The sequence below is a fragment of the Chenopodium album genome, chromosome 5 (assembly GCF_948465745.1).
Source record: "Chenopodium album chromosome 5, dcCheAlbu1.1, whole genome shotgun sequence".
Classification (NCBI taxonomy): Eukaryota; Viridiplantae; Streptophyta; class Magnoliopsida; order Caryophyllales; family Amaranthaceae; genus Chenopodium; species Chenopodium album.
Window position 1 is genome coordinate 7,965,910 of NC_137838.1, and position 23,591 is coordinate 7,989,500.

Here is a 23,591-nt window from a genome sequence, read left to right on the forward strand (position 1 = left end):
AGTGTTGATTGCATATGATTTAATTTATACGGATTATTATATTTTGAGATTAGTGAAAAATTCATTTGACTGTTTATTTATTGTTTGTATTTTATTACTCCGTATTCAAAATTAAAAAGTGAGGTAAATTTGCAATAACAATTGTTCTGATTTACTGAACTGAGCTGAGCTGAACTAAACTGAATTGAATTGTTTATGAGAGAAGAAAATTAGAAATTAAACTGAAATTAAGATAAAGAGAACAAGTCCACCCAAATGTCACAAGAAATTATTGGCAGTACACTCATCGGGCAATTTTTTTTGCTAAACCAAGCCCTAATTATTGGTTAAATTAATTTGTGTATTTTAGTAGGAATTCAACTTATTTGACAATTGATACTCATGTTTGCCTTGATTACAGGAAAGGGGACTACTTTCCCACTCTAGGTTACATGCATCAAAGACTAAATATCCACTTTAAAAAGTACATAACCCGTAGTTGACAATTTAGACATGACAAAATAAATCCTTTTATTGATAATCGAATTATTTGACCAAGTTGTTCAACAATTTACAAACTATGGAGTTTTAAATTTCAAATGTAGTTATAATCGGGTACATAATTTATCGGGATCAACCTTTAATGTATTTGAAATATAAATTTAAAATGTTGCCATAAGTGATAGATAGATGTATTCAGCGTGGCATATATACTATGAAACTAATCTAAAAGTGTATAAATGACTTAATATTTGGTTGATTATCCGATTGTATTGTAGCCTAATTGATCTCTAGACTTATATTCAAGTTAATTACTCCGTATATATTTAGGCATTCCACTTGAAAGAAAGACGTCCTAATACAATAATACTTGTATTTTTTTTTTTTCGAGGATGATATACAGTATGTATCTTACTACGTATAAGGCATACATATATACGGAAGTACGGAGTATAAATAAAGAGAGGAAAGTAGTAGGGAGGTGGTGGTGCATTGGTGGATTTGGTGCCTTTTGTAGTGGATGACATCCCCGCCAAATTTCTGCCGAATATTAAGGCGTTAAATGTGCAAAAGTGAATATTTTACCACAAAATTCTTATATATGTTAAATGAGCCATTTTTATTTAACGTAACCTTTAAAGTTTTATTATACACACAACACACTACAGTTTTAAGTGATTGTGTCCTACATCAATTCTTTACACCAGAAGATCAGTAAGGAGTTTGGCCTTTTAGGCTAGCATGCACTTAGGCTTTTGTACGAAACATTTATCTATCAACAATATTTTTAATTTGGTTCTCATCGAAAAAATAAATAAAAATTGTTATGATTATACTCCGTAATAAAGCTTAAATTTGCTATGTTGAGATTTGTTTAATGTGAATATATACTTTATTTTTTGATAAAAAATAATAATTAATGTGCGTTTTTGTGACTGTGTAGTGTGAACAAATAGACAATAATAATAATTATCTTAATTATATTTCGTAAAGTAAAACCGATTGCATTGTGAATCCCTTATAGTCATCATTGGTAAGGACAAATTAAGAAATTGGGTTTTCTACACACACGTAACACGTTGACCCTATGAATCGAGGTTAACACCTAATGGCCTAATAGTCCAAGGCATTCACGTGAAGCATTTTAGTTTAGTATGGTAGTACACCTAATTACATTCCTTGATTCTACCAATTGATATTAATAATTACTAATGACATTCTTTAGACCTGGTCATTATTCTATTTATGTACTCTAAATATAACAGAAGCTCGATTATTGTTATCATTAGATTTTATGCTATTATGTCTTTTATGCATAACTAGGTTAAGTCCCGTGCCATGCACAGTTATAATTAAACTTTACAACAAAAATTATAAAGAATGGTTTTTATTTATTTATTATTTTTATTTTTGAGGGGAATAAAGAATGGTTGTTAATTTAACAATTTATCCAAAAAAAAATATTTGTGACAAAATAACTTGAATTTTAATTTATACCAAATGCGTAAAGGTTATTGTTTTGAATTTTAAAAAAAATAATTTATTAATAGAAATTTAGAAGCTATTAGGTTTTATATAAGAAAACGAAAATCTAAGCTTAGGTTAGTACCGTATATGTCTTCAAAAAAATAGGGGAAAAAAAAAAGTTAGTACCCGTATACGAACTAATATACAGTTGTCCTTATATTTTTGTTGACACACTTTGACCGACATTAAATGAAAATTTAGTTGATTTATATTACTTTAGGATAATTAGTATTCCATAATCAACTTTTTTAAAATGTATTTATAGTGAGTAGTTGCGGTTTTTATTTTAATTTTAATAATCACATTGCATTACGATTAATGTCAAATGATTAATGTTGGAGCTTGGAGGAAAAAATTGATACTCCTTAATATTATAATAATCTTGGACAATGATATATTTAATACCTTATTTTTAATCTATGTTTGTATACTTGTAACTAAAAGATTAATAGTATATAGAATATATGTTAAAAAAAATATTAATTGAGTACGATTGGATTAGATATGTTGTCAAAATAGAAATAAGTATTATTGTAGCTTATAAAATGGAAGTCATTAAAATTTGGTAAAAAAAAAAAGAAAAGTGCAAAAAGGAGGGAAAATTATTAATGACATCGTGACAAATGTCATCTTAGGTTCGCTTTTAGTATAGGTTAATTGATAGGCATATATATATGCATGCATCATACCTATGTAATTTAAATGATAAGTGCATTTAACATATAAACTTCTTTGTCTGGTTATTTTTTTAACCCAATAACCTAAATTAACTTCATCATACAAGCTAGAATAGGTGCTTTAATTTTTTAAATATAGATACATGCTTTAGTTGTTTATTAACTGTTTAATTTATACAAAGGTATACAAGTATAAAGCAAACATATGCTAATTAAATCAAGCTTTACTCATTCTAATGAATTCTGAAAGTTAAATGATACTAATAACTTCTTGTATGAGTAAGGGCCTGTTCATATTTACTGAGCTGAACTGAACTGAACTGAACTGAACTGATTGGAGCTGAACTGAACTGAACTGAACTGAACTAAACTGAAATGAATATTTTATGAGAGAGGGAAATTAAGAGCTGAACTGAACTGAACTGATTGGAGCCGAACTGAACTGATTGGAGTTGAACTGAACTGAACTGAAAATAAGTAAATATGAACATGCCCTAAAAGGAAACATTACGATAAACTTCATTGAATACTTAAAAGTGAAATATTATTGACACACATTTATTCATGACATCAATATATACATTGAAATTATTCAAAGTATGTTTTTTCTTAAATTTGTTGTTATTGTAATTGGTTGCTTCACTTGCTTATGTGATCAATCTTTGTTGATTATGAGGGATGTTGCATCATCCATTATATATTATATATATACATAATTCAATAATTAATTAATAAACAATGTGAAGAAGTTGGGGAAAAGAGTGTTTTCAAAGAAGGGGTGGTGCCTAGGTGGGATATGCTCATTGGATAACTTTCATTCAAAGTCAATACATAGATAATTGTTTTTACTTTTTACAAGAAACTTAATTGGTTAAATAAAAATGTGAGTAGTAGCCATTACTTGCTGCTTTCTTCCTTATGAAGCTCTCCTTTCACTCCAAAAAAAACTGGTCCAAAAGTGAATTATGACATCCTCTTATTATATGCTACCATTATAATAGACTTTTGCTTTCCAATCTCATCAACTTTTCATACTTTCATCTTTTTTTTTTTCCCAAAACGCTCAATTTCTAGTACAGTAAGTAAGAAATGAGTAGTGTATACGATGTTTTATTACTCCGTAATTGAATTATTTCATAGGAGTAATTAAGGACCTATCATTTTCAGCTTAATTTTACTTCAGTTTAGTTTAATGCATTTCAGTTCAGTTTGTAATTTCCTTCTCCCATAAACAATTCATTTCAACTCTATTCAGTTCAGTTTAGTTCAGCTTCAATCAGTTCAGTTCAGTTCAGTTAGGCCCTTACTTGAGCTTATATGAATGTGTATGAAATTATTAGAGAATTGTTATAGACTTGTAGTTGTAAATTGTACTTGCATACCAAACTAAACTAGTTTAATTTTTCTAAAATTATTTTATGATCTAAACTATTTTTATGAAATTTGTGGAAACAAGGTGAGTAAATAAAACGAAACTTATTAACTCTTGCCTCATGTATCTGATGTTTATGTTAGGGTCCGTTATGTTCACCTTATTTCAAGTTTAATAAGTTCAGTTAAATTAATTAAGATACATATAGATAAATTCAATTTAGGAAAAATAAGTTATGATAAGGGTTGCTCAAGTTAAATTACAACTAAAATAAGTTATAATAAGGTCTAATAAGTTCATAGATAAATTCAAGTAAATTAAGATAAGTTCAAATTGGTTAAAAACAGGTGAATGAATAAAATACACCCATTTAGTTCTTTACTATTTTAATTATCTATTACATATTGTGTTAACAATTTTTACTCCAACAAAAAGTCACCACCCAATGACCCAATTTGCTCAAATCAAATCCACTAAGAAAATTCTAAACTTGACACTAATCCACTTAAAAATTCTGAACACGACATCATATGCAATTATTTTACAGTTTAATTTTAATTAATAATTTTTGAACAACCTAAAATCAAACAAAACAAATTAATCAATAATACAAACACAAGCTATTTTCCTAAATTACCCCTTGTTCAAAGTGATTGTCTCAATCATTATGATGTCAGAAACCTACTTAAGATTGAGTCTTTGTCAATTGTCATATTGATTAAACAGAAGTCAACAAAGGTATTAGTGCACCTATTCATCATAAAATTATTTTGCCTATTTACAGTTATTACACTTACTTCTTAGCTGGAAACTTACAAATCCTATAATTATTAAGAGTTTGAAATATTTGATTACTATTAATGGAAACTCAAACCTACTCTTGATTAAGACATAATGCAATTATTAATTAGTTTACCCTCTTTCTTTTCACTCTTAATTACCATGTTATAATTATTAACATTTTTAAGATTATTATTAGAGTAAAACCTACATAACTATTAATAATGTAATTATTTGAAAGACAAGTTTACCTAAATAGTAAATCACATGTACAAATATATAAAACAAAGGTCTTTTCACTAAAGATGGTGTACCACCTTTGTTGCGGCATGTTTGATGCTACTACTTTCTTTCACTTCGACGCCAAGCATAACGGCATAAAGAGGGTATGTACATACATTTGTCATGTGTGTTGCTCTTAATTATAAGCCCTATATACGGGTATTGCCCATCCTATATGCACGTAGCCAAGTATATATATGCATAAATTAGTGTAAGAAATGTGACATTTTTAACAAGGTGGATAAGCTAATTTGAACCTCTGATGCACATGAAATAAGATGTTGCTTACAGAATAATGTAACAAAAAGTTTTTTTTTTTTTAAAAAAGTGGTTTATGTAACATAAGAATTTGTTTTTGCGGTTTTCTTTTTGCTAAGTTTAGCTTATACTAGATGTAAGCCCGTGCGATGCACGGTTCTAGTATATCATTCTATTTAATTAAAATTTTTGTATATTTATGAAGATCATTCATTAGATATATGGATAAAATTCCTAATATCATAAGATAATTTTAATTTTAACACTAAAGTTATCTTTTGTTGTTTTATTTATTTTACGTGACGCTTGAATTTAATATTCCAAACCTTATTCACTAATTTGCTTATGTGACAATATAAATTTTTAATTCAAAAAAAGAAATGACAAAGCTCGTTTTTTATTGATCAAAATAAGCCTTTTGCTTATGCATTTATTTAATATACTCGTTCTATTAAAATGTTAGTCTCATTTATAATCGGTTAACTATTAAAAATTATGGGAAATCAGTCATATAAGATTTAGTTTTATTCGTCTTGATGAGTACATTATTAAAATCGAACTTTTATAATATTTGTTAGGGAGGGATTAAAGATACGTAGAATTTTCCATCAAAAATTTGCATCCATATGTATAAAAAGATATTACTTAGTTTTTTTTTTTAATTTAAATTTTAATTATTCTCTATTCGTAAAATTAAAGTTTTACAATATTTTCTAGAGAGAGATTAAAGATATTTGCGATTAAAAATTTGCATGTAAAAAAAGATAATTATTACTTAGTTTTTTTTTTTTTTATTTTTTTTATTTTTAGAAACGATAATTATTGGTTTTTAAAAGTAATTTAAATTTTAATTATTCAATACCTATGTGTCAAAATTCTTAAATCCTATTCGTCACTTTTTTTTAGGTGGCGAGTAAATTTTTTAATTCTAAAATAAATTATTAATCTAATTTTTCATTGGTCGAAATAATACCTTTTCTCATGTGGCGCCACAAATGCTCCCGAAAAATGCCTACTTTATTTATATATATTAGATTAGATTTATTGGAAAAAAAACTTATCCATTTTGCTAAATATAATTTTTTTTTACTCTACTTTGTTTCTAAATAAATTAGGATAGAGAGGATAATAGAGGAAATGAACTTTACTATACTAAAATGCCATTAATTAGTTTCATTAATCACTTGTAATACAATTATACAAATCATACAATCGGTACAATTTAATAAAGACACCATGAATACACCCATCTTTTTTTTTTTTTTTTTTTTTTTTTTGAAACAACCATGAATTCACCCATCTAATATCATAATGAAATTAGATGACAGATTTATGACGAGGAAGCTGATAAAGATATATTTACTTTACCAGGCTTAGTTTTCCATTTACTATTTTGGGATATTTGGCATAAATAATGTCATATTTTCTAAAATCACCGGAGTTTGTGAAATTGTCTATCGTTCAGTTGAGTGATAAGGAGAGAGTAAGTTTAGCCTCACTACATGTGATCCATAAATGGAATAAATGATCTTAATTAGTTACGCCATAACTAAGAGGGACTAATAATTTAGTAGTTGACTTTACCAAAACCTAAAAGATCACCATTATAATTGTCAATACAACGTCTAATACTCAAGATTAAAACTATAACTCATTTTATTTAAATCCAAGAAATTAATTGCCTAAAATGCATTAAAAACTCAACTCAAATCAAGCTCTCGACCGCAATACTTTAACCAACTCACAAACCAATAAATTCCATCTCTCGTGATTATCAATTCATCGATCCATCCCTCATCGACTAAAAAACTCAACAGACATTCAAAAGGTTGACCAATACAGAATTCCCCGGTTGTAATCACTCCGTATAATCTACATCGACACATCGTAGGGCCTGTTCTCATACGTTGAATTTTCAGTTCATTTCAGTTCAGTTCAGTTCAACTCCTAATTTCCTTCTCTTATAAAATATTCAGTTCACTTCAACTCAGTTCAGTTCAGTTCTGCTGAGTTCAGTCAATGAGAACATACCCGTATTCGGTACTATACTCAATACCAAAACAAGATGTATATTTGTACCAAAAAAAACAGTGGATCTCTGAGCTAAAGATCTTCCAAATTCTCTCTCCAAATTCCAGGAATGTTGAAGTAGCAGTAGTACTAGAAGTAGTAGTAAATCCCATTATTTTTCTTTTTACATAAAAAGCAGAGCTTTTTCTGCCTTTTTTTCTTCAGCAACAAATTATTTTTTCCACCCACATTCACAACCAATCCTCTTTATTTTTATTTATTTTTTTACCTGTTTTTTTCATTTTTATTTTTTAAAATTTATATTAGTTATAATTAATAAATTAAAAGTACACCAAATAAAAAAAAATAAAAAAAAATTAGAGGAGAGAGAAAATGAGGGATCATGCAAACCCACACCCAAACTGGTCGTCGATGTATCTTCTTCTTCACATCTTCACTTGTTCTTCTTCAATTTCTAATTCTGTAAAATTTTCCCCAATTTTTCTGGGTTTTTAGGGTTTCAATTCTTCACTTTTTGTGGCCGCTTTCTTTCTTTATAGGTATTTCATTTAATCTGTGTTATTGTTTATGTATCACTTTTTTTTTGCTTTATTGCACAATTCAATTTCTATCGCCTTAATTTTAGGGTTTTTCCCCTTTTTTGCTTTTGTTGCTGCTGATCTCGATGTAATTCTATGTCTTTTAATTTTTTGATTGTTAGTTATTTTTTAAAAATTATTTTTAGCTGCAACTGTTTGGTAATTCCTCTCTTTTTTAAAAAAAGAATTCCAATTGAATTTTGGTGTATTTTTTGCTGTTTGAGATGATTAAATGTGTAACTTCTGTATGAATTTTAGTGATGAAATGATTTATCAACATTTGTCATCTTTATTTTATTAATTTTGATGCAATAGGGCTTTTGTTGAATTTCCATATTTAGAACTAGTTGAATCTTAAATTGGTAGCAGAAAATAAATAGGATGCTAGATTAAAAAAATTCATGATTTTTAAATTTTTTTTTTCTTTTAATTTTCTGAAATTTGATGGACTAGTTTACTAATGTTCAAATTGCTTTGTTTAGGTTAGTTCAGCAAGTGCTCAGTTGACAAGTGACCTGGAAGGAAGAAGATAGTTATTGGTGATTCTTTGTTATTAGGGAGTTTTAGTTTGCTGTTCTACTTTTGTGGGATTTGAGTGTTTAGGTTTAATTTTAGGTGGTAGATTAGAGAATTAGAAAGAGGGGATGGAAGCGGCGAGGAGGTGTTTTACTGGGTTCAAAGTGAAAGATAAAGGAAGAGGGGTGAAGAAGGAGGCTGCTGTTACAGTTGTCAAAGGGAAAGAAGGGATGAAGGCTCCGGTTAGTGAGGACGCACCCTCCACCGCTACCAAGCAGAAAGTTGCAGCTGCTAAACAATATATCGAGAAGCATTATCAGGATCAGATGAAGAATTTGCAGCAAAGGAAGGAGCGGTAAGCGTTTTGTTGTTTTAGTTTTTTCCCTTAAAAGTAAATTGCTTTGCTGTTTATGGATCATGCTGCTGCTGTACAGGTTCTAATTGAAAACAGAAGAATCTACAATCTTAATTGCTTTGAGGATTGTTAGAATAACAAAACTTAGAATCAATGAACTTATTGGTGATCATTTTTGGTAAAAAAAGGTACAAGATTGCTTAGAAGGAAATGTAGTATGCATAGTTGGACTGATTATTCAGGTATTACAAGGCTGTTTTACTGATTTATAGTGCTGGATAACTGCTTTTGGTTAGTGCATTGATCTAGAGTGAGTACTACAGTTATTGTAGCTGTAATTTACCAACATTTAGTGGTTGTTTAACAAAACTTGCTGCTGTAGTCATGGGTTAATTACTAGCTGTTAGCAATTATAGGCTAGAGTTGTTAGAGGTTAGCCGTCAACGGATCTGTTAAAGCAAGTGTTGGTACAAAGTAGCTATTGGGGGTATAAGTATCTTTTGGGTGAAATTATATGTAACTCGGCTTTTGCGAAAATCTGCTTCACTCTCTCACTGTTACCCTAACAGGCTACCTACCTGAACACTACTCCAAAATCAGTATTGCTTTGACTGAGTCAAAAAGCTAAACTCCACTTGAAAAACTCTTGCTGAACATGCTCCTATATGACGTCTAATTTATGGCCTTATGTAGTGATTAGACTTATAAGGTAAGGATTAATCTTACATGCATGCTAAAGTCATTATGTATGAGATAAATGGGTTGGCTTAGTTTAGAATGACATTTGCTTGTGCAAAGAGAACTGACTATGATTTAATGCGACACAATAGTTGATTAAATGTGGGTATTTTCAATTTTCGTATCAGGGTAATCATGGTAATACTCCCTTGTCCCTAAAAGAATGCACCATTTTCCTTTTTGGGATGTCCCTAAATAAAGGCTCCACTCCATTTATGATTAAGTGATCCATTACTTTAATTTCTCATCATTTCATTGACATGTGGTCCCACTTTTTTTTTTTTCTTAATCTCCACAACCAAATATCGTAAGCATGCAAATTGTACTTGCTGCATACTGTTTAGGGATGGAGGGAGTAACAACCTATGTTGAGCTTGAATTGAATTTGCTTGACTTGACTTGAAGTAGCTTAGACCAGAGCTTAACTCATCCATAATTGTCCAGAGTTCGAAAGCCCAAGCTTGACACAAATTTAAGGTGTACAATCAAAAACCGGGCTTGACTCAAGCTCAAGATGTGCATGTATACGGGCTTACTTCTTTTGACACAATGCAAAGTTTGGGTCTTGTATTTGGATTTTAGCAATTGATGTAGCTTTCTGGGTCCTAAATAGTGGACCAGGTATGCCGTCTATCATTAAGATCCTCTTTGGTACAAGTGTGACTGTATGAGACTCAGGTATTGACCCAGGTGGCCAAGTGTTTAGCAAGGATCATTGATTCATTGTTAATTTATTGAGTAAGGACAGTGATTCAAAGTTATGATGTACACTGGGCATCTGCGCATAGCTATTATCCTTGTACTAGGTTAGCTGATAGGCCAACCATCATCCGTAACGGGTGTGCTCTCTTATTGTAGTCTCATTCATGACTAGGTGTTTTATTAAATCTCTCTGCTTGTGCATTCTTGCATTTAAAGCCCTAAATTCTTGACCTTGTTTTGGCCGATGTTTATGGTTCGATATCTCGAATTAGATTATTTACTTATCTGGAAAGTTATGTTTCACATGCAATAGCAAGGTTTGTATGATAAATTGACCCTAAGATTATATAAAGTGTGTTTGGACGAGGGTGAAGGGAAAGAAAAGTGAGGGATCATCCTTCTTTATTTGGATATTGAATTGGAAAAGGGAAGGGAATGGAGGAATCTTTTCTTCTCTAAATAACTAAATGCTCCCAATGTCAGAGAAATTTGGAAGGAAATTGTCAATGTATTTCTTTCCTCTTCTTCTCTCCACTCCCTTTCCCTCCGCCATTTTTGTCCTAGCAGAATTATAAAAGAATGCTCTCTTCTGAGAGCATATTTGATGGATGCATTCTCTGAGTGTAAGTCATCTAGACGAAAGTGATTTTTTTTTTCCAAGATGGATTAACATAATCCATGTTACAGCAACTCCTCATTCTTTGTATAAGACTAGAGTTACCCTTTGATGTCATGTTTCAATGGTTCTGTATGATTACTGATGTCATATGGTTTTTTCTTATGTAATTAGATTGTGCATCATTGAATAGTTGATGAAATATAGAGGGATGAATCCTTGTTCAATTCCTTTTATCTTTTTTGCTTCAAATCATGCTTTATTCTTGTTGCTGCTGCAACCCCAGCAGTAACTTCTACAAAGGGAGAGGCAAATGAACCTACTGGATGCCTTGGTTTCAGAGAAGTTGATTAAAAGATATTTTTCGTTTTGATATTGCTCCCCACCATAGTTTAAGCTTGAATAATGAAGTTAAACAGTTATATACATATATTTTCTGTAGCTTTGCTATCTGGGAGAGCTATGTTCTATGCTGCTAGGCTGACCTTTTTGTTTCTTAGTTGTTATCTTTTATTTGTCACCTTTTTTTGGATATCATTATAATGGAGCTGCATGTCTTTTCTTCATGCAGGCGTGATATATTGGAGAAGAAGTTGGCTGATGCTGACGTTCCAAAGGATGAGAAGAGTAATATACTTCATTTTCTAGAGAAAAAGGAAAGAGAGTTTATGCGACTGCAGAGGCATAAAATGGGAGCAGATGACTTTGAACCATTGACAATGATAGGAAAGGGTGCATTTGGTGAGGTAAATTTGGTTTTCGTTTTTAGGTCCATGTTTCCAGCTTTTCCTACAAGCTATTAATGCCTTACATGAAGTGTTTCGGTCTTATTGATTATCTAGACATTTGCTGAATTGTGCCTGTGCCAGAAAGCTGTATGGGTTATAATTTTAGATTATAGAGTATGTTGAGGTTTCTTTTTTCTTTCTTTCTTTTTTTTTTCCCCCCTTAATCTGTTTCCATTTTGGGGGGAGTGCAATATGCATATTTCCCTTGCATTTGTTGATTTGCCTGACTAGGGCTTGGTGGTTTCTTCAGTTTAGTTTTGGCTCTCCTAGAATATCATGTTTCTCTAACAGATGTATTGTTGTTGTTATCATCTCATGTATATAATTTGAAATTCTCTTTCAAATAATGTGATCTCCTATATTAGTCTGTTCTTTGTTATTGACTTTTCTTCATTTACTAAAATGAAATACTCTTTTTGTGGATGACCACAAGGAATAATCAAATTTGGTTCATGTAGCCGACCCACGTATGGGATAAAAGCTTTGATTGATTGACTAAAATGAAATACTCAAGGTAACCACTTTTCATTAAGGAGGTGTTTCAAAATGTAGATAAATAGCAATGTTCATCAAATTGTGAAACAGTTGGAGTACTCACATATTACGCCCTAGCCTACCTTTTTGATTTCTTCTTCTCTGTAACTATTATACATGATTAATGAAAATATTTAAATAATATTCATGATGAGTTCAAGGCAGTTCATAAAATTTGATTTCAAAAAGACCACAAAATAGTTTGGTATAGAAATTAAGTTGAAGAAAACAGGCCCTGTATCAGAGACCCTGACACGGTCATCATAATGGTGAAGAATGATTTTCTCAATTTTATGCTATTTTGGTGTGCATATAGGATGGAGTTAGAGCCTCAGACATTGTTTATGTTTCACTGTTTGTCAAGTCTATGTATCAGTATCTTTATATAACACTTCTTAAACTTTTGTATGGCTTATACTTTGTGCTCCATAGTCTCACTTATAATGATGTTACTGATGTAGCCATTGAGTATTCATCACATATTTTCTCGTCATTCCAGGTGAGAATTTGCCGAGAAAAATCGACTGGCCATGTTTACGCTATGAAGAAATTGAAGAAATCTGAGATGCTCAGGAGAGGACAGGTATGTATTTTGTTTGAATTGTCTTTTATATTACCAGATTTGATGGCTAGTCATGATGCTAAGCTCTTGTTCCAATTGGTACAGGTGGAACATGTAAAAGCCGAAAGAAACTTACTTGCAGAAGTTGACAGTAATTGCATTGTAAAGCTTTATTGCTCCTTTCAAGATGATGAGTATCTTTACCTCATCATGGAATATCTTCCTGGTGGGGATATGATGACTTTACTCATGCGTAAGGATACACTAACTGAAGATGAGGCTAGGTTTTATGTTGCTGAAACTGTCCTTGCCATTGAATCCATTCATAAGCATAATTACATACATAGGTATGCATGTTTGTTTGTGGGACTGCATTCTTTAGCTTGTCAGATATATTAATGTAGTGAAGAGGAATAATTCTTTAAATGTCTTGTTGCAGAGACATCAAACCTGATAATTTACTACTTGATAAATACGGTCACATGAAACTTTCGGACTTTGGATTATGTAAACCACTTGATTGCCGAGGTCTTCAAGAGAAGGATTTTTCTGTGGGAAGTAACTTAAGTGGAGCTCTTCAGAGTGATGGACGGCCTGTAGCTCCAAAACGATCACAGCAGGAGCAGTTACTACACTGGCAGAAGAACAGGAGAATGCTTGTAAATATTATTGTCCTTTCTCTTTATAGTTTACTAGATATAAGAATGCTTAATAACTGTGAGGTTTGTTTGCGATTGAAGTGTGATCCTTGTAGGAGGCTGTTAAATGGTTCAGTTTAGGGGCACATAAGAATTTTCTTTACGATCATGACTTATTATGAGCTTAGTTTTTTTCCCTTTTATGAGCAAGCATTTTGGGAAGTTTAGTGTGATGACTGTGATCTTTCTTGATGCGATATGTTAGTACATATTGGATATCTACTGCAACATGAGTAATTGAATTTTAACTATTAAAATTTGCATGTTGTAGGCTTATTCAACAGTTGGCACACCAGATTACATTGCCCCGGAAGTGCTGTTGAAGAAAGGATATGGCATGGAATGTGATTGGTTAGCATTAAAACATCTTGCACATTTTGCTTTCTTTTTGCATAATGTATGTTCAATAGCTTATTCTGTACATGGGCAGGTGGTCTTTGGGTGCTATCATGTACGAAATGCTTGTTGGATATCCACCTTTTTATTCAGATGATCCTATGTCGACTTGTAGGAAGGTAAGCTTCAACCTTTTAGTTTCTATCTTGTTTGTACACCATTACTCAGTAACAGAAGTCATTGGACTGTTACTGTCTTATGTTTGCTTTAATTTTCGTTTGTATCAAGTTAAGATATTGTTACTTCTAATTTTTTCTTAAAGTTTGCTCTTACAATGGATTTCATTAAGCATTTTTTACTGTAGCATAAACTGTTAGAAGTTTAGAACACCCCATGTGAACTTGATTTTCTTAGTTTTCCCCAAGTTTTTGTATCTTCACCTTTCTGCCACCTTCAGGAGAGGGTTTCCCATTGTGTATAAAGACTATTTTTTCTATTTTTGGTTACTTAGAAGATGAGAGTTAAAAAATCCACCCCATCCTTCCTGTCTGTCAAGTATGTCAATTCTTTAATGGAAAGGCAGGCAACAGTGCTGCAGCTTATCAGCAAGATGATGCTTTTCTATAAGGCTTAATCTTACATACAATGAGACAGAACATTGTGATCGTACAAAAGTTCATCGTAGACAGGATAGAATTCGAAAAGCTGAGCTTTATACGATTGTCTTTTTCTCTATATTCAGATTGTTAATTGGAGACATCATCTAAAATTTCCGGAAGAAGCTAGGCTGTCTCGGGAAGCAAAAGATCTTATATGTAAACTCCTTTGCAATGTTGAGCAACGGCTTGGAACCAAAGGTGCAGATGAAATAAAGGTGACTACTGGTTCCTAGCTAAACACTGCATTATAGCAGATGGTGAATTCAAAATTGTTGACTTGCCTGTTTTTCAATGGTTATCAGGCACATCCATGGTTTAAGGGTGTCGATTGGGACAAATTATATCAAATAGAAGCTGCATTTCTTCCTGAAGTAAATGATGAACTGGATACACAAAACTTTGAAAAATTTGAAGAGGTTTGTTTATTCAAACTCTAGCTATCTTTCACACCAAAATTTTGAACAGTGAAATGTCTGATTCTTCCCAATCCTTCATTCTTTACTCATCATTTGTGTATGGAATTTCAGACGGACAAGCAAGCTCATCCTGCTAACTCGAAGTCTGGTCCATGGAGAAAGGTCAGTGTGAAGTTGCACAATTTATAGTTTTGGAATTCTTGGTACAGCTGCTTCCCTTTAACAAATGAGCCCTTTGGTTCTTGTGCTTTGGATGATAAAAGGGTTGCTGACTGTTGTCAGTGTGTTAATTTCTGGCTGTTATATGTTCATATTGAGATTTGTTTTAGATTCATACTAAGCCCCCTTCTGAGGCAATGGCATAATCTGTTGTGGTTCTGGCAAGAGTTTCCTTGTACCCTTATATAAATATTCAAAAAGTGCTTTCATGTATAGTTGTAGAGCAAGACTGCAGGAGCCATTAAAATCTGGGCAGAATCAATTAATATTGTTTGTATGTGAAGTATAGTACTAACAATTAAGGTATTATTGATGTTCTGTCTTTCATGAGCACAATGATTGGATTAGCTATAGGCATGCCTGTGTTGGTTGTATGGTAGTCTACATGTCCCCGTCTTCCTGATTCTTAAATGTGCTTTATGTGTGGGTTTGTTGGCCATACCCGAACTTTTGTTGCAATATAAAATGCGAGGCTGATTGTCAAGCATTAATTTTTCTGATCTATGGCGGAGTATCTATGTCATGTGCTGAATTTGTATTATTATGGTAATTTCTCTTTAGTTTTTTCCTTACCCTGCATGCATGTTTATGTAGAATTTCTAGTGCTCTTGTTGTCTTACATTTTGGTGTTATTGGCACTGCAGATGCTCTCATCAAAGGATGTCAACTTTGTTGGATATACATACAAAAATTTTGAAATCGTCAATGATCATGAAGTACCTGGAATATGTAAGCTCTCTCGTCTCAATTGTATTTCTTTCACTGTATATAATTTGCTACCATAGGAATTTGCCTCTTGCTACTCTTTTGCCTCTTTTTTTGCAGCATGCATGTACATTAGCTTGACAGACCTGTCTGGTAGAGAGTGTGCTCCGTATTATTTACCCTAAAATTTATTTATTGATAGAGTTACCTTATTTTATCTGTCCTCCTTGCAGCTGAAATAAAGAAAAAGAGTACTAAACCCAAGAGGCCAACGATCAAATCTCTTTTTGGTATGTGTTCGTTACCCCTCTACCCTCTTTTTTCTTCATTTCTTTGCTTTTACGTTTTTATATATTCAAGGTATGCTTTTGTTATGCACGCAAAACCCATCTTTCTCTCTTATTCATAAAAATATGGTTTGGTGTATTACTTGCTAAAATTCAGCATTAAACACTTAGTTTTTTGTGTTATTTGATTAAATATAATTTGCATCATTTAATGGGGTTTGTTCCATTGTTATTGACTGTCAGTCTGTCTCTGTCTGTTTCCCTCACAGATGATGATTCACAGACCTCGTCAAAGCAGCCTGCTCAAGGGAGTTTCCTCAATCTTTTGCCGCCTCACCCTGAAGTTCCTGAGAAACAGGGCGATTCCTTGTAAATCTTGCTAACTTCTCTTGATATCAGATATGATCAAATAGGTTTTCTTAGTGTTGATTTTGAAGCGGACAGTTTTGGTTCATTGACTGCTGCACATTGGCTCTGTGGATGCATAGAAAAGAGACGCTTTGGGAAGGGTTCAGGGCAAAGGCCCGAATATAGAGTGATTATTTGGACCTTGAATTTGATGTCAATCTCTTGTAAATTAATAGCCCAAAGTGTATATGTTTATATTCAGTCGATTGTTTTTGCTGTGTTCTGGAAAAATGATAGTTACAGCATAGTAGCCATCTCCTCTAAAAAGAACAAATTGTAATTATTTTTTAATTTGATTGACCACATTAACATTATGTCGTTGTGCAAAAGTCTACGTTTGTAAAGCCTGTTTCCCCTCCTTGTGCTTGAACTTGGTTTATTATTTATGCACATTGCACAAATGTTATAAACACAATTAGTTTGGATGATGATTTACAAGGTCCATTTTGTAGGAAGTGCTTTCTTGCGTAAATCATTCAGAAAGTCAAATATTAGCAAGGTCTTGTTAACAGAGCAAGTACTGTAGTTCAAGATAATTCATCTTGGCTAGCTGAAAAGTGAAGTATATCATAAGAAGTTGGCTTGTTATTTTATTCATAGTAAAAAAAAAAAAAGTGTAAAAAGTGAAAAGCTTACCAATTACTTTGAATATATGTAGTGCATTGTTGAACAATTTATACTAAAATACCAACATTTTTTAAAAGTAAATAAAGAAGACCTTGGTTTAGATCTCAACTCTCACATTTCTTTTGAGACTTGTACTAGCAGGTTAAATACTTGGGAGTAGAGGGGAAGGTAAGAAAAACCTTGCTCCAAACACTCTTAATTGATAGGATTCAAACCTTAAATCTGTAGGATATAAGGTAAGAAACTTACCAAGTTAGTCAACACTTTTTTAGTGTATAATACAAGGAACATGATTTGAAAAATGTTCCTACATACTGTACCACTTATAATATACCATGATTTTCAAAAAGGCTCTTTTTGGTTGAAGGGATTTGGATGGAAAAGAAAAAAAAGGAAATTGTTTTAATCATATTCCCATGTTTGGTTGAATAAATGACATAAAAATCTAAAGGAAAGGAAGGGAAGTGAGAGGAAAGTCTCTTAACAAAATTTTGGCTTTCCTTTCCTCCCAAAATTGGAGGAATTTGACTGGAAAGAGAAAAATAAAAGTAATTTCCTTTCTCTTCCCTTCATTTCCTTTCATCAACCAAATATTGGAAAATAAAATCACCTTTCTTTTCCTTTCTTTTCCCTTCCCTTCCCATCCTTTCTCTTCTTTTCCTTTACTAATATTGAACCAAATAAAGCCTAAAAAAACCTGAAATTTCCTAATTTCCTAAAATATTCAATTCAGTTTATTTTATCTCCAATCAGTTTATCTCCAATTAGTTCAATTCAGTAAATCACAACAGACGCTTTACTACTTCATAATAGGAAAAAAAAAAAAAAGCCTTGAAATAGAGAAATAGCACATACAAATGTCGGTTTCTTGAGTCGACAACTATCGCATTCGCGTATAAATAAGTAGAAAGATTAATTTGAGTGGTTTGGTCATCTTCCAAATTCTCAACAACAAATTCGTGAATATGCAGGTACCTTTTTTTTTACTTTACACTCTTTATTTCTTGCAGATACTAACCCTAAATTCCCAATAACATTAATATTTCTCCACTTTTGTTAATTTATATCTCTGTTATTTAATTAAGAATTGTACTCGAACTTCCCCAAATTTTAATTTTGTTGTAGGGTTTTTTAGGGTTTACTCTGTTCAATCAAACAAAGTATTCTATTGAGAAATTGGGTGGCAGAATTTGGGATTTGAAAGAACTACTTCTATGAAACATTTTGTTTCTTGTTAATTACAAGTAATATAAGCTTTAATTCTATGATTTCATATAGTCAGAGCATCTATTTTGATTTCTCAAGTACTGTATTTAGAACCCTAATCATATTAATCAATTCCAGGCTTTTACATATTGACCCTAATTGTTCAGAATCGAAAAGGATGAACACCCTTTTGTTTAATGCTAGAATTAGGTGCTATCTTAAGATTGCAAGCCATATAGTCAGAGCCTGTTGGAAGTTCTTGTAGTAAAAACAACCAAAGTTGCAATTATTTATTCTTTCGACTGTTGGGAATTTGGGATTATATGGCTATTGGGATCCCTTGATTTTAGCTTCCTCTTATTGCTACTTTGATGGGTGTTATAGCTGATTAAAGTTGCTGTTTAAAGACTAGCCACTACACCCTTTAATGGTTGGCCGTGTTGCTTCTTCAATGGCCTGTTGACAAAGGAGAACCCCTAAGCAGCGGTGCGAGCTTCTATCACCTCATAGTTGCCCATCACCTTACTTATTAGGCCATTTATAATTTACTAGCATTTAAATTTTTGCCCTTCATTCCCTCGACCACCTTTAAGAGACGAAGAAGACAACTACCATGGCGTTAGATGCAATAATGTCATCTATAGTTCCCTTAAATGTAATATCCAAATCTGCGTTAAAGTTGCAAAGCGTAGGGATTCTATTGCCTTTCTCTTTTCCTAAATATAACCATGAGCAATATAGTCTGGTTATTTTGATTTTTGTAAATGCCAGAAAATCAAACAAGCACCGTGAGTGTTTTAGAATTGCAAGTTCCAGCTCATTCAAAATCTACCCCATAATAGTCTTGTCATAAGGGCCTGCGGCCTCCCATGTAAGATGTAAAACTACCATCCCTAACAATAGATTCACATCAAAGCTCCCCTTCATACTCACAATAGTAAGCATCTCCAAATAGCAAGGAAGGATATATTGACCACATTTGCAGAATGTGCTCATGCTACTGAGTTCTGTTCCGTTAGCATTGTTACTTGCATCACCTAATTTAATTTTATTTTGGATTCCTTCTTTTTCTTTTTCAATGAGTGCAAGCCCTCGGCTTCATAGCTAATATAGGTGTAATGTAGACTTCTTTGTATTGGATTTTAGGTCTATGTGTATCTGTGTCCTCTGCTTTCTTTGGTTCTGTTTCCTCTGCTTTCTTTGTTTCAACCTGCTGATTTCTTTTTTGCTGTGTATGTAGGCCAGTGATAGATTTAACATCAATTCCCAGCTTGAGCACCTTCAAGCTAAATATGTTGGGACTGGGCATGCAGATTTGAACAGATTGTAAATTTTCTTCCATATAAACTTTGGATGTCTTTATAACTTATTGATTTATTGGTTAATTTGTTCTTATTTAAATGAACAGTGAATGGGCTGTTAACATCCAACGTGATAGCTATGCTTCCTATGTTGGGCATTACCCAATGCTTGCATACTTTGCTGTTGCAGAAAATGAGTCTATTGGAAGAGAACGTTACAACTTCATGCAGGTTTGTTCATGCTATCCTTCATGTTTGTTGTCTTGTTATTGTCCATGTAAATTTTGTTAGTGCCGGATTGGTCTTAAGAGGAAACCGATGTTTGATGCAAGTTAAGAGTTGTAATTTGTAATTTAAACACAGAACAGGAATATTATCAAACTGAATCTATATATGTACATTTAAATGTTGCATTTGGAGGGATAAATGGATAACGTTGGTGTGCGTATTTTAGGTTGCAAACACAACTGAACAGTTGGTTCAGTTGGTCCCTGAGCTATTGAGTTTGATTTGGATTTGTCAGTGGCTTTTTATTTTAACATGCCAAGTTTTGGCATGCATTACAACTTATTTGAACTAATATCTTTGCGAGTTACTTCTATAGTACTGAATTACTCATTCTTGCCATTCTCACTTATGGAACTGTTATATTTCTTGGAGAAAATGATTACTCATTCTTGTGATTCTCACTTATGACTGTTATATGTCTTGCAGAAAATGCTGCTACCTTGTGGCCTTCCTCCTGAAAGAGAAGATGATTGAGGGATGATGGTATACTGTGCTACCATAAGTTCTGATGTTGGTTCAACAAGCATTGTGTGTTTCCATTGAGAGTTTTGGAGGATAAAAATGTTAAAGGAATTCCTTCTCTCATCGGAATCCTGTATTAAAAAATTATGATGTAATAGCAACTTGGTGGATGTGTTTGTTTATTTGTCTGTCTCTATAAACAGTAATGATTGTTTAGATTAATGAAAATTGACTTTGAAGCAAAGAAGTTTGAATGTGTGTAATACCCCTCTCCTTTTTATTAGACCACAAAATGTGGTGGTGTTATTTTTTCAGGACCACAAAGGATAGTGTTGTGAAAGAGTTGGATTTTAGTCTTTTGCTTTTGGTTATACTTTATAGAGTTCAAACAAAGTTGAAGTTATCAGTTCAACTAAATTTAAGCCTCGCAAAATCAAAAGTTCCATCCTCGTACCAGTACAATTCATGGCGGTAGCTTGTAACTTGTGAGGATGTAAGGCCTAAGGTTTATCTTACAAAATGGATCATGAGCAATTCATGGCGGTAGCTTGTAACTTGTGAGGAGATAAAGCCTAAGGTTTATCTTGAGCCCCATTGTAATCATACACTTAAGCATGGTGGCGTCCAAAGGGAAGGAAGTTATAGTAAAAGAGTCGCCAACAAGTTTTAAGAACTTGTAAACCGTTATCCAAGAGGTCTGGAACCATGACTGGAAGTTCGGGGATGAAGGTATAAATCCAACCTAAAAGAGATTGAACCTGCCCTAAAATTAGGTCTCTACTTTATTCTTCTCGTATTCATGTGCGCTTTCTGACTAACATATAATCTATAGGTTTACCCTAAACCTGTTTATATATGTTGGTTGAATATTAATACACAAACAAAACTATTATTGGCAATCACTTGAATTATAATCATATTGGCCTAAACAAGATTATTAATTATCTTATTAAGCGTGATTACAAGTACAAATTCCCTTTAAAATGCATAAAAGGTATGATCAAGCAAAACAAATAACAACCATCAAGCAACATAATAACAATAACAATAATCATGATCATGTTAACAATAAAGCATAATATTAATAGCAAGATCTTAGGCATGATACTAACAAGATTAATAACAAACCCTAACATGTCACTAAACATCAAAGATTAAAGCTTTAGCTCTAACATGATACTAACATAATATTAAGATTGAAATAGGAAGCATCACAATAAACATAATTGATATTAGAAATTTTAGTTATTATCCTAAACATGATACTACGAAGCAATAAAACATCATAACATGATACTAGGAACCAAAATAAAACAATCTAAGCATGATTTCTATATTAAAATATCAATAAAACAATTAAATTATTTATTTCGATGCCTCGTAGCTCTTTCTAATAACAAAATACACACGTTAGTAACTTCAAGAAAAATATTAAAACAAACAATTAAAATAAATAATTGAAATAGAAATTTAGGACCAAACCCTAAGAAATTATCAACCCTTTCACGTCTAGGGCGAATGCAACTTCGAACATGGCTAGGTGTGTCTAGAACCAATGAGTGAGGAATTTTGAGAGAGGGAGAAAGCTTCTAGCTTTTATAGAGAGAGAATTAGAGAATTTTGGGTGTTGATGATCTGAAAACAGGGAGATACGACCCCTATTTATAGGAAAAATAGCACGGGATCGAAGAAAATCATATTCGAAATAAAATACCTCATGTCGCAAAAGACAGGAGTTCGTCGCCAGACAACGAAGGTCAGCGCCAGGCGACGAAGGCCAGCGCCTAGCGACGACTCTTTCGTCTCGCGCTGGTTCAAAAGTCAACGCGCTTTTACACGCGTAATTACCTTTAAAACCGGTTACAAGTAATTATGCGTCCAAGCAGTTTTAAAATCATATTTAATATATTTTATTCTAAATAAAACATCTTTTATAAAAAAAGAATATAATTAATAATCCTAATCTTATTACAATTAAAAAGAACCTTCTAGATATTCCTAGAATATTAAAATCAATCCTAATCACTTTAGATATAATAATTAGTAAGCCCTACTCTAGATCATTGGGCCACCTTTAAAAATCATTGGGCCTAATTTAATTTAATCCATAACTTCCTCATAATTCATCGGAATTGGGCTTATAATATATCATTGGAAAACTTATTTCGAGCCCAATCCAATTACACTATTATTGGACCCTTATCATGGACCAAACCAAATTGGACTGACTATTTTTCATAAAATAGAATAAGAAAAGAAATATTTTGAAAACAGAAAGAGAAATATTTTAATAAAAACATCCTCATCATTAGACTTTCCACACTTTCACTTTGTTCGATAATCAAATGACAGGAAATATATTCATCACTGGGTTTGGTTTTGGGAAGACACATTTGGGTGTCTACATCGCCAAACCGAGACCCATCCTCGCCCCCATTGGAGCAAAAATGGGGCGGGTCTCCTACTTGACCCGTTCTACTGACATCTAAAGCTGTCAAAAGTTGACCCCATCCGAAATACCGAATCAAACCCGATTTTTAACTGACCCATCTGAACCCGAAAAAATGGTGACCCAAAATCGACCTGACCCAACCTCAAACCAACCCTAGAGCCGAGTTGACTCGAGTATGTGAGACCCGAACTCGAACATGAACTGACCTGGAAATGACCTAACCCGAATGTAACCCGTAAATTATAGACATGAACCGAACCCGATTTGAACCGAAATTGACCCAAGCCCGTTTTAACCCGTCAAGACCCGAACTTAACCCGACTTGTTACTAACCTGACCCAAATTCAACCCGACCCGTTCCTAACCCGACTCGAATTTAACCCAACCTGTTACAAACCCGACCCGAAATCAACCCGACTTATTATTGACATGACCCAAATTCAACCCGACTTGTTATTGACCCGACCCGAATTTTTCTAGACCTAAAACTAACCCGACCCAAAAATTCAACCCGATCTGTTACTAACCCGACTCGAAATCAACACGACTTGTTATTGACCAACCTAAATTCAACCCAAATTGTTCCTCACCCGATTTCAAATCACCTTAAATGCAATTTAGACCACCTTATTATTGTTGATCAAAGAATTTTTTCTAGGAGACCTAGTCGGTCCAGGCGAGCAAAAGAAAGGAGCATCATCCTCAAATTTAAGAGTTAAATATAGTATATA

The 23,591-nt window shown here is 32.7% G+C and overlaps 2 protein-coding genes across 2 annotated transcripts; both read left to right on the forward strand.

Annotated features, from left to right (window-relative positions):
• Positions 1 to 7,513: 7,513 nt before the first annotated feature.
• LOC145631761 (uncharacterized) lies at positions 7,514 to 16,908 on the forward strand. Its single transcript, XM_081683934.1, has 14 exons — positions 7,514 to 7,946; positions 8,468 to 8,856; positions 11,484 to 11,658; positions 12,734 to 12,817; positions 12,902 to 13,143; positions 13,236 to 13,455; positions 13,766 to 13,845; positions 13,925 to 14,009; positions 14,573 to 14,704; positions 14,792 to 14,905; positions 15,017 to 15,067; positions 15,769 to 15,853; positions 16,063 to 16,119; positions 16,386 to 16,908. Exons 2-14 carry the CDS (start codon positions 8,630 to 8,632, stop codon positions 16,487 to 16,489), a joined length of 1,656 nt encoding a protein of 551 aa, XP_081540060.1. The 5' UTR covers positions 7,514 to 7,946; positions 8,468 to 8,629; the 3' UTR covers positions 16,490 to 16,908.
• Positions 16,909 to 17,975: 1,067 nt separating this feature from the next.
• On the forward strand, positions 17,976 to 20,655 carry LOC145630298 (uncharacterized protein At4g14342). Its single transcript, XM_081682547.1, has 4 exons — positions 17,976 to 18,122; positions 19,598 to 19,683; positions 19,766 to 19,889; positions 20,373 to 20,655. The coding sequence occupies exons 1-4, from the start codon at positions 18,117 to 18,119 to the stop codon at positions 20,418 to 20,420; spliced, it is 264 nt and encodes an 87-aa protein (XP_081538673.1). The 5' UTR covers positions 17,976 to 18,116; the 3' UTR covers positions 20,421 to 20,655.
• The last annotated feature ends 2,936 nt before the right edge of the window (positions 20,656 to 23,591 follow it).

Excerpts from the sequence above, each read along its gene's own strand:
- LOC145631761 (XM_081683934.1), top strand. The coding sequence starts at position 8,630 with ATGGAAGCGGCGAGGAGGTGTTTTACTGGGTTCAAAGTGAAAGATAAA. Across the intron at positions 13,144-13,235 it reads AAGCATAATTACATACATAG|AGACATCAAACCTGATAATT; the intron begins GTATGCATGTTT and ends GTCTTGTTGCAG. Across the intron at positions 13,846-13,924 it reads TATGGCATGGAATGTGATTG|GTGGTCTTTGGGTGCTATCA; the intron begins GTTAGCATTAAA and ends GTACATGGGCAG.
- LOC145630298 (XM_081682547.1), top strand. Across the intron at positions 19,684-19,765 it reads CATGCAGATTTGAACAGATT|TGAATGGGCTGTTAACATCC; the intron begins GTAAATTTTCTT and ends TTAAATGAACAG. Across the intron at positions 19,890-20,372 it reads AACGTTACAACTTCATGCAG|AAAATGCTGCTACCTTGTGG; the intron begins GTTTGTTCATGC and ends TATGTCTTGCAG.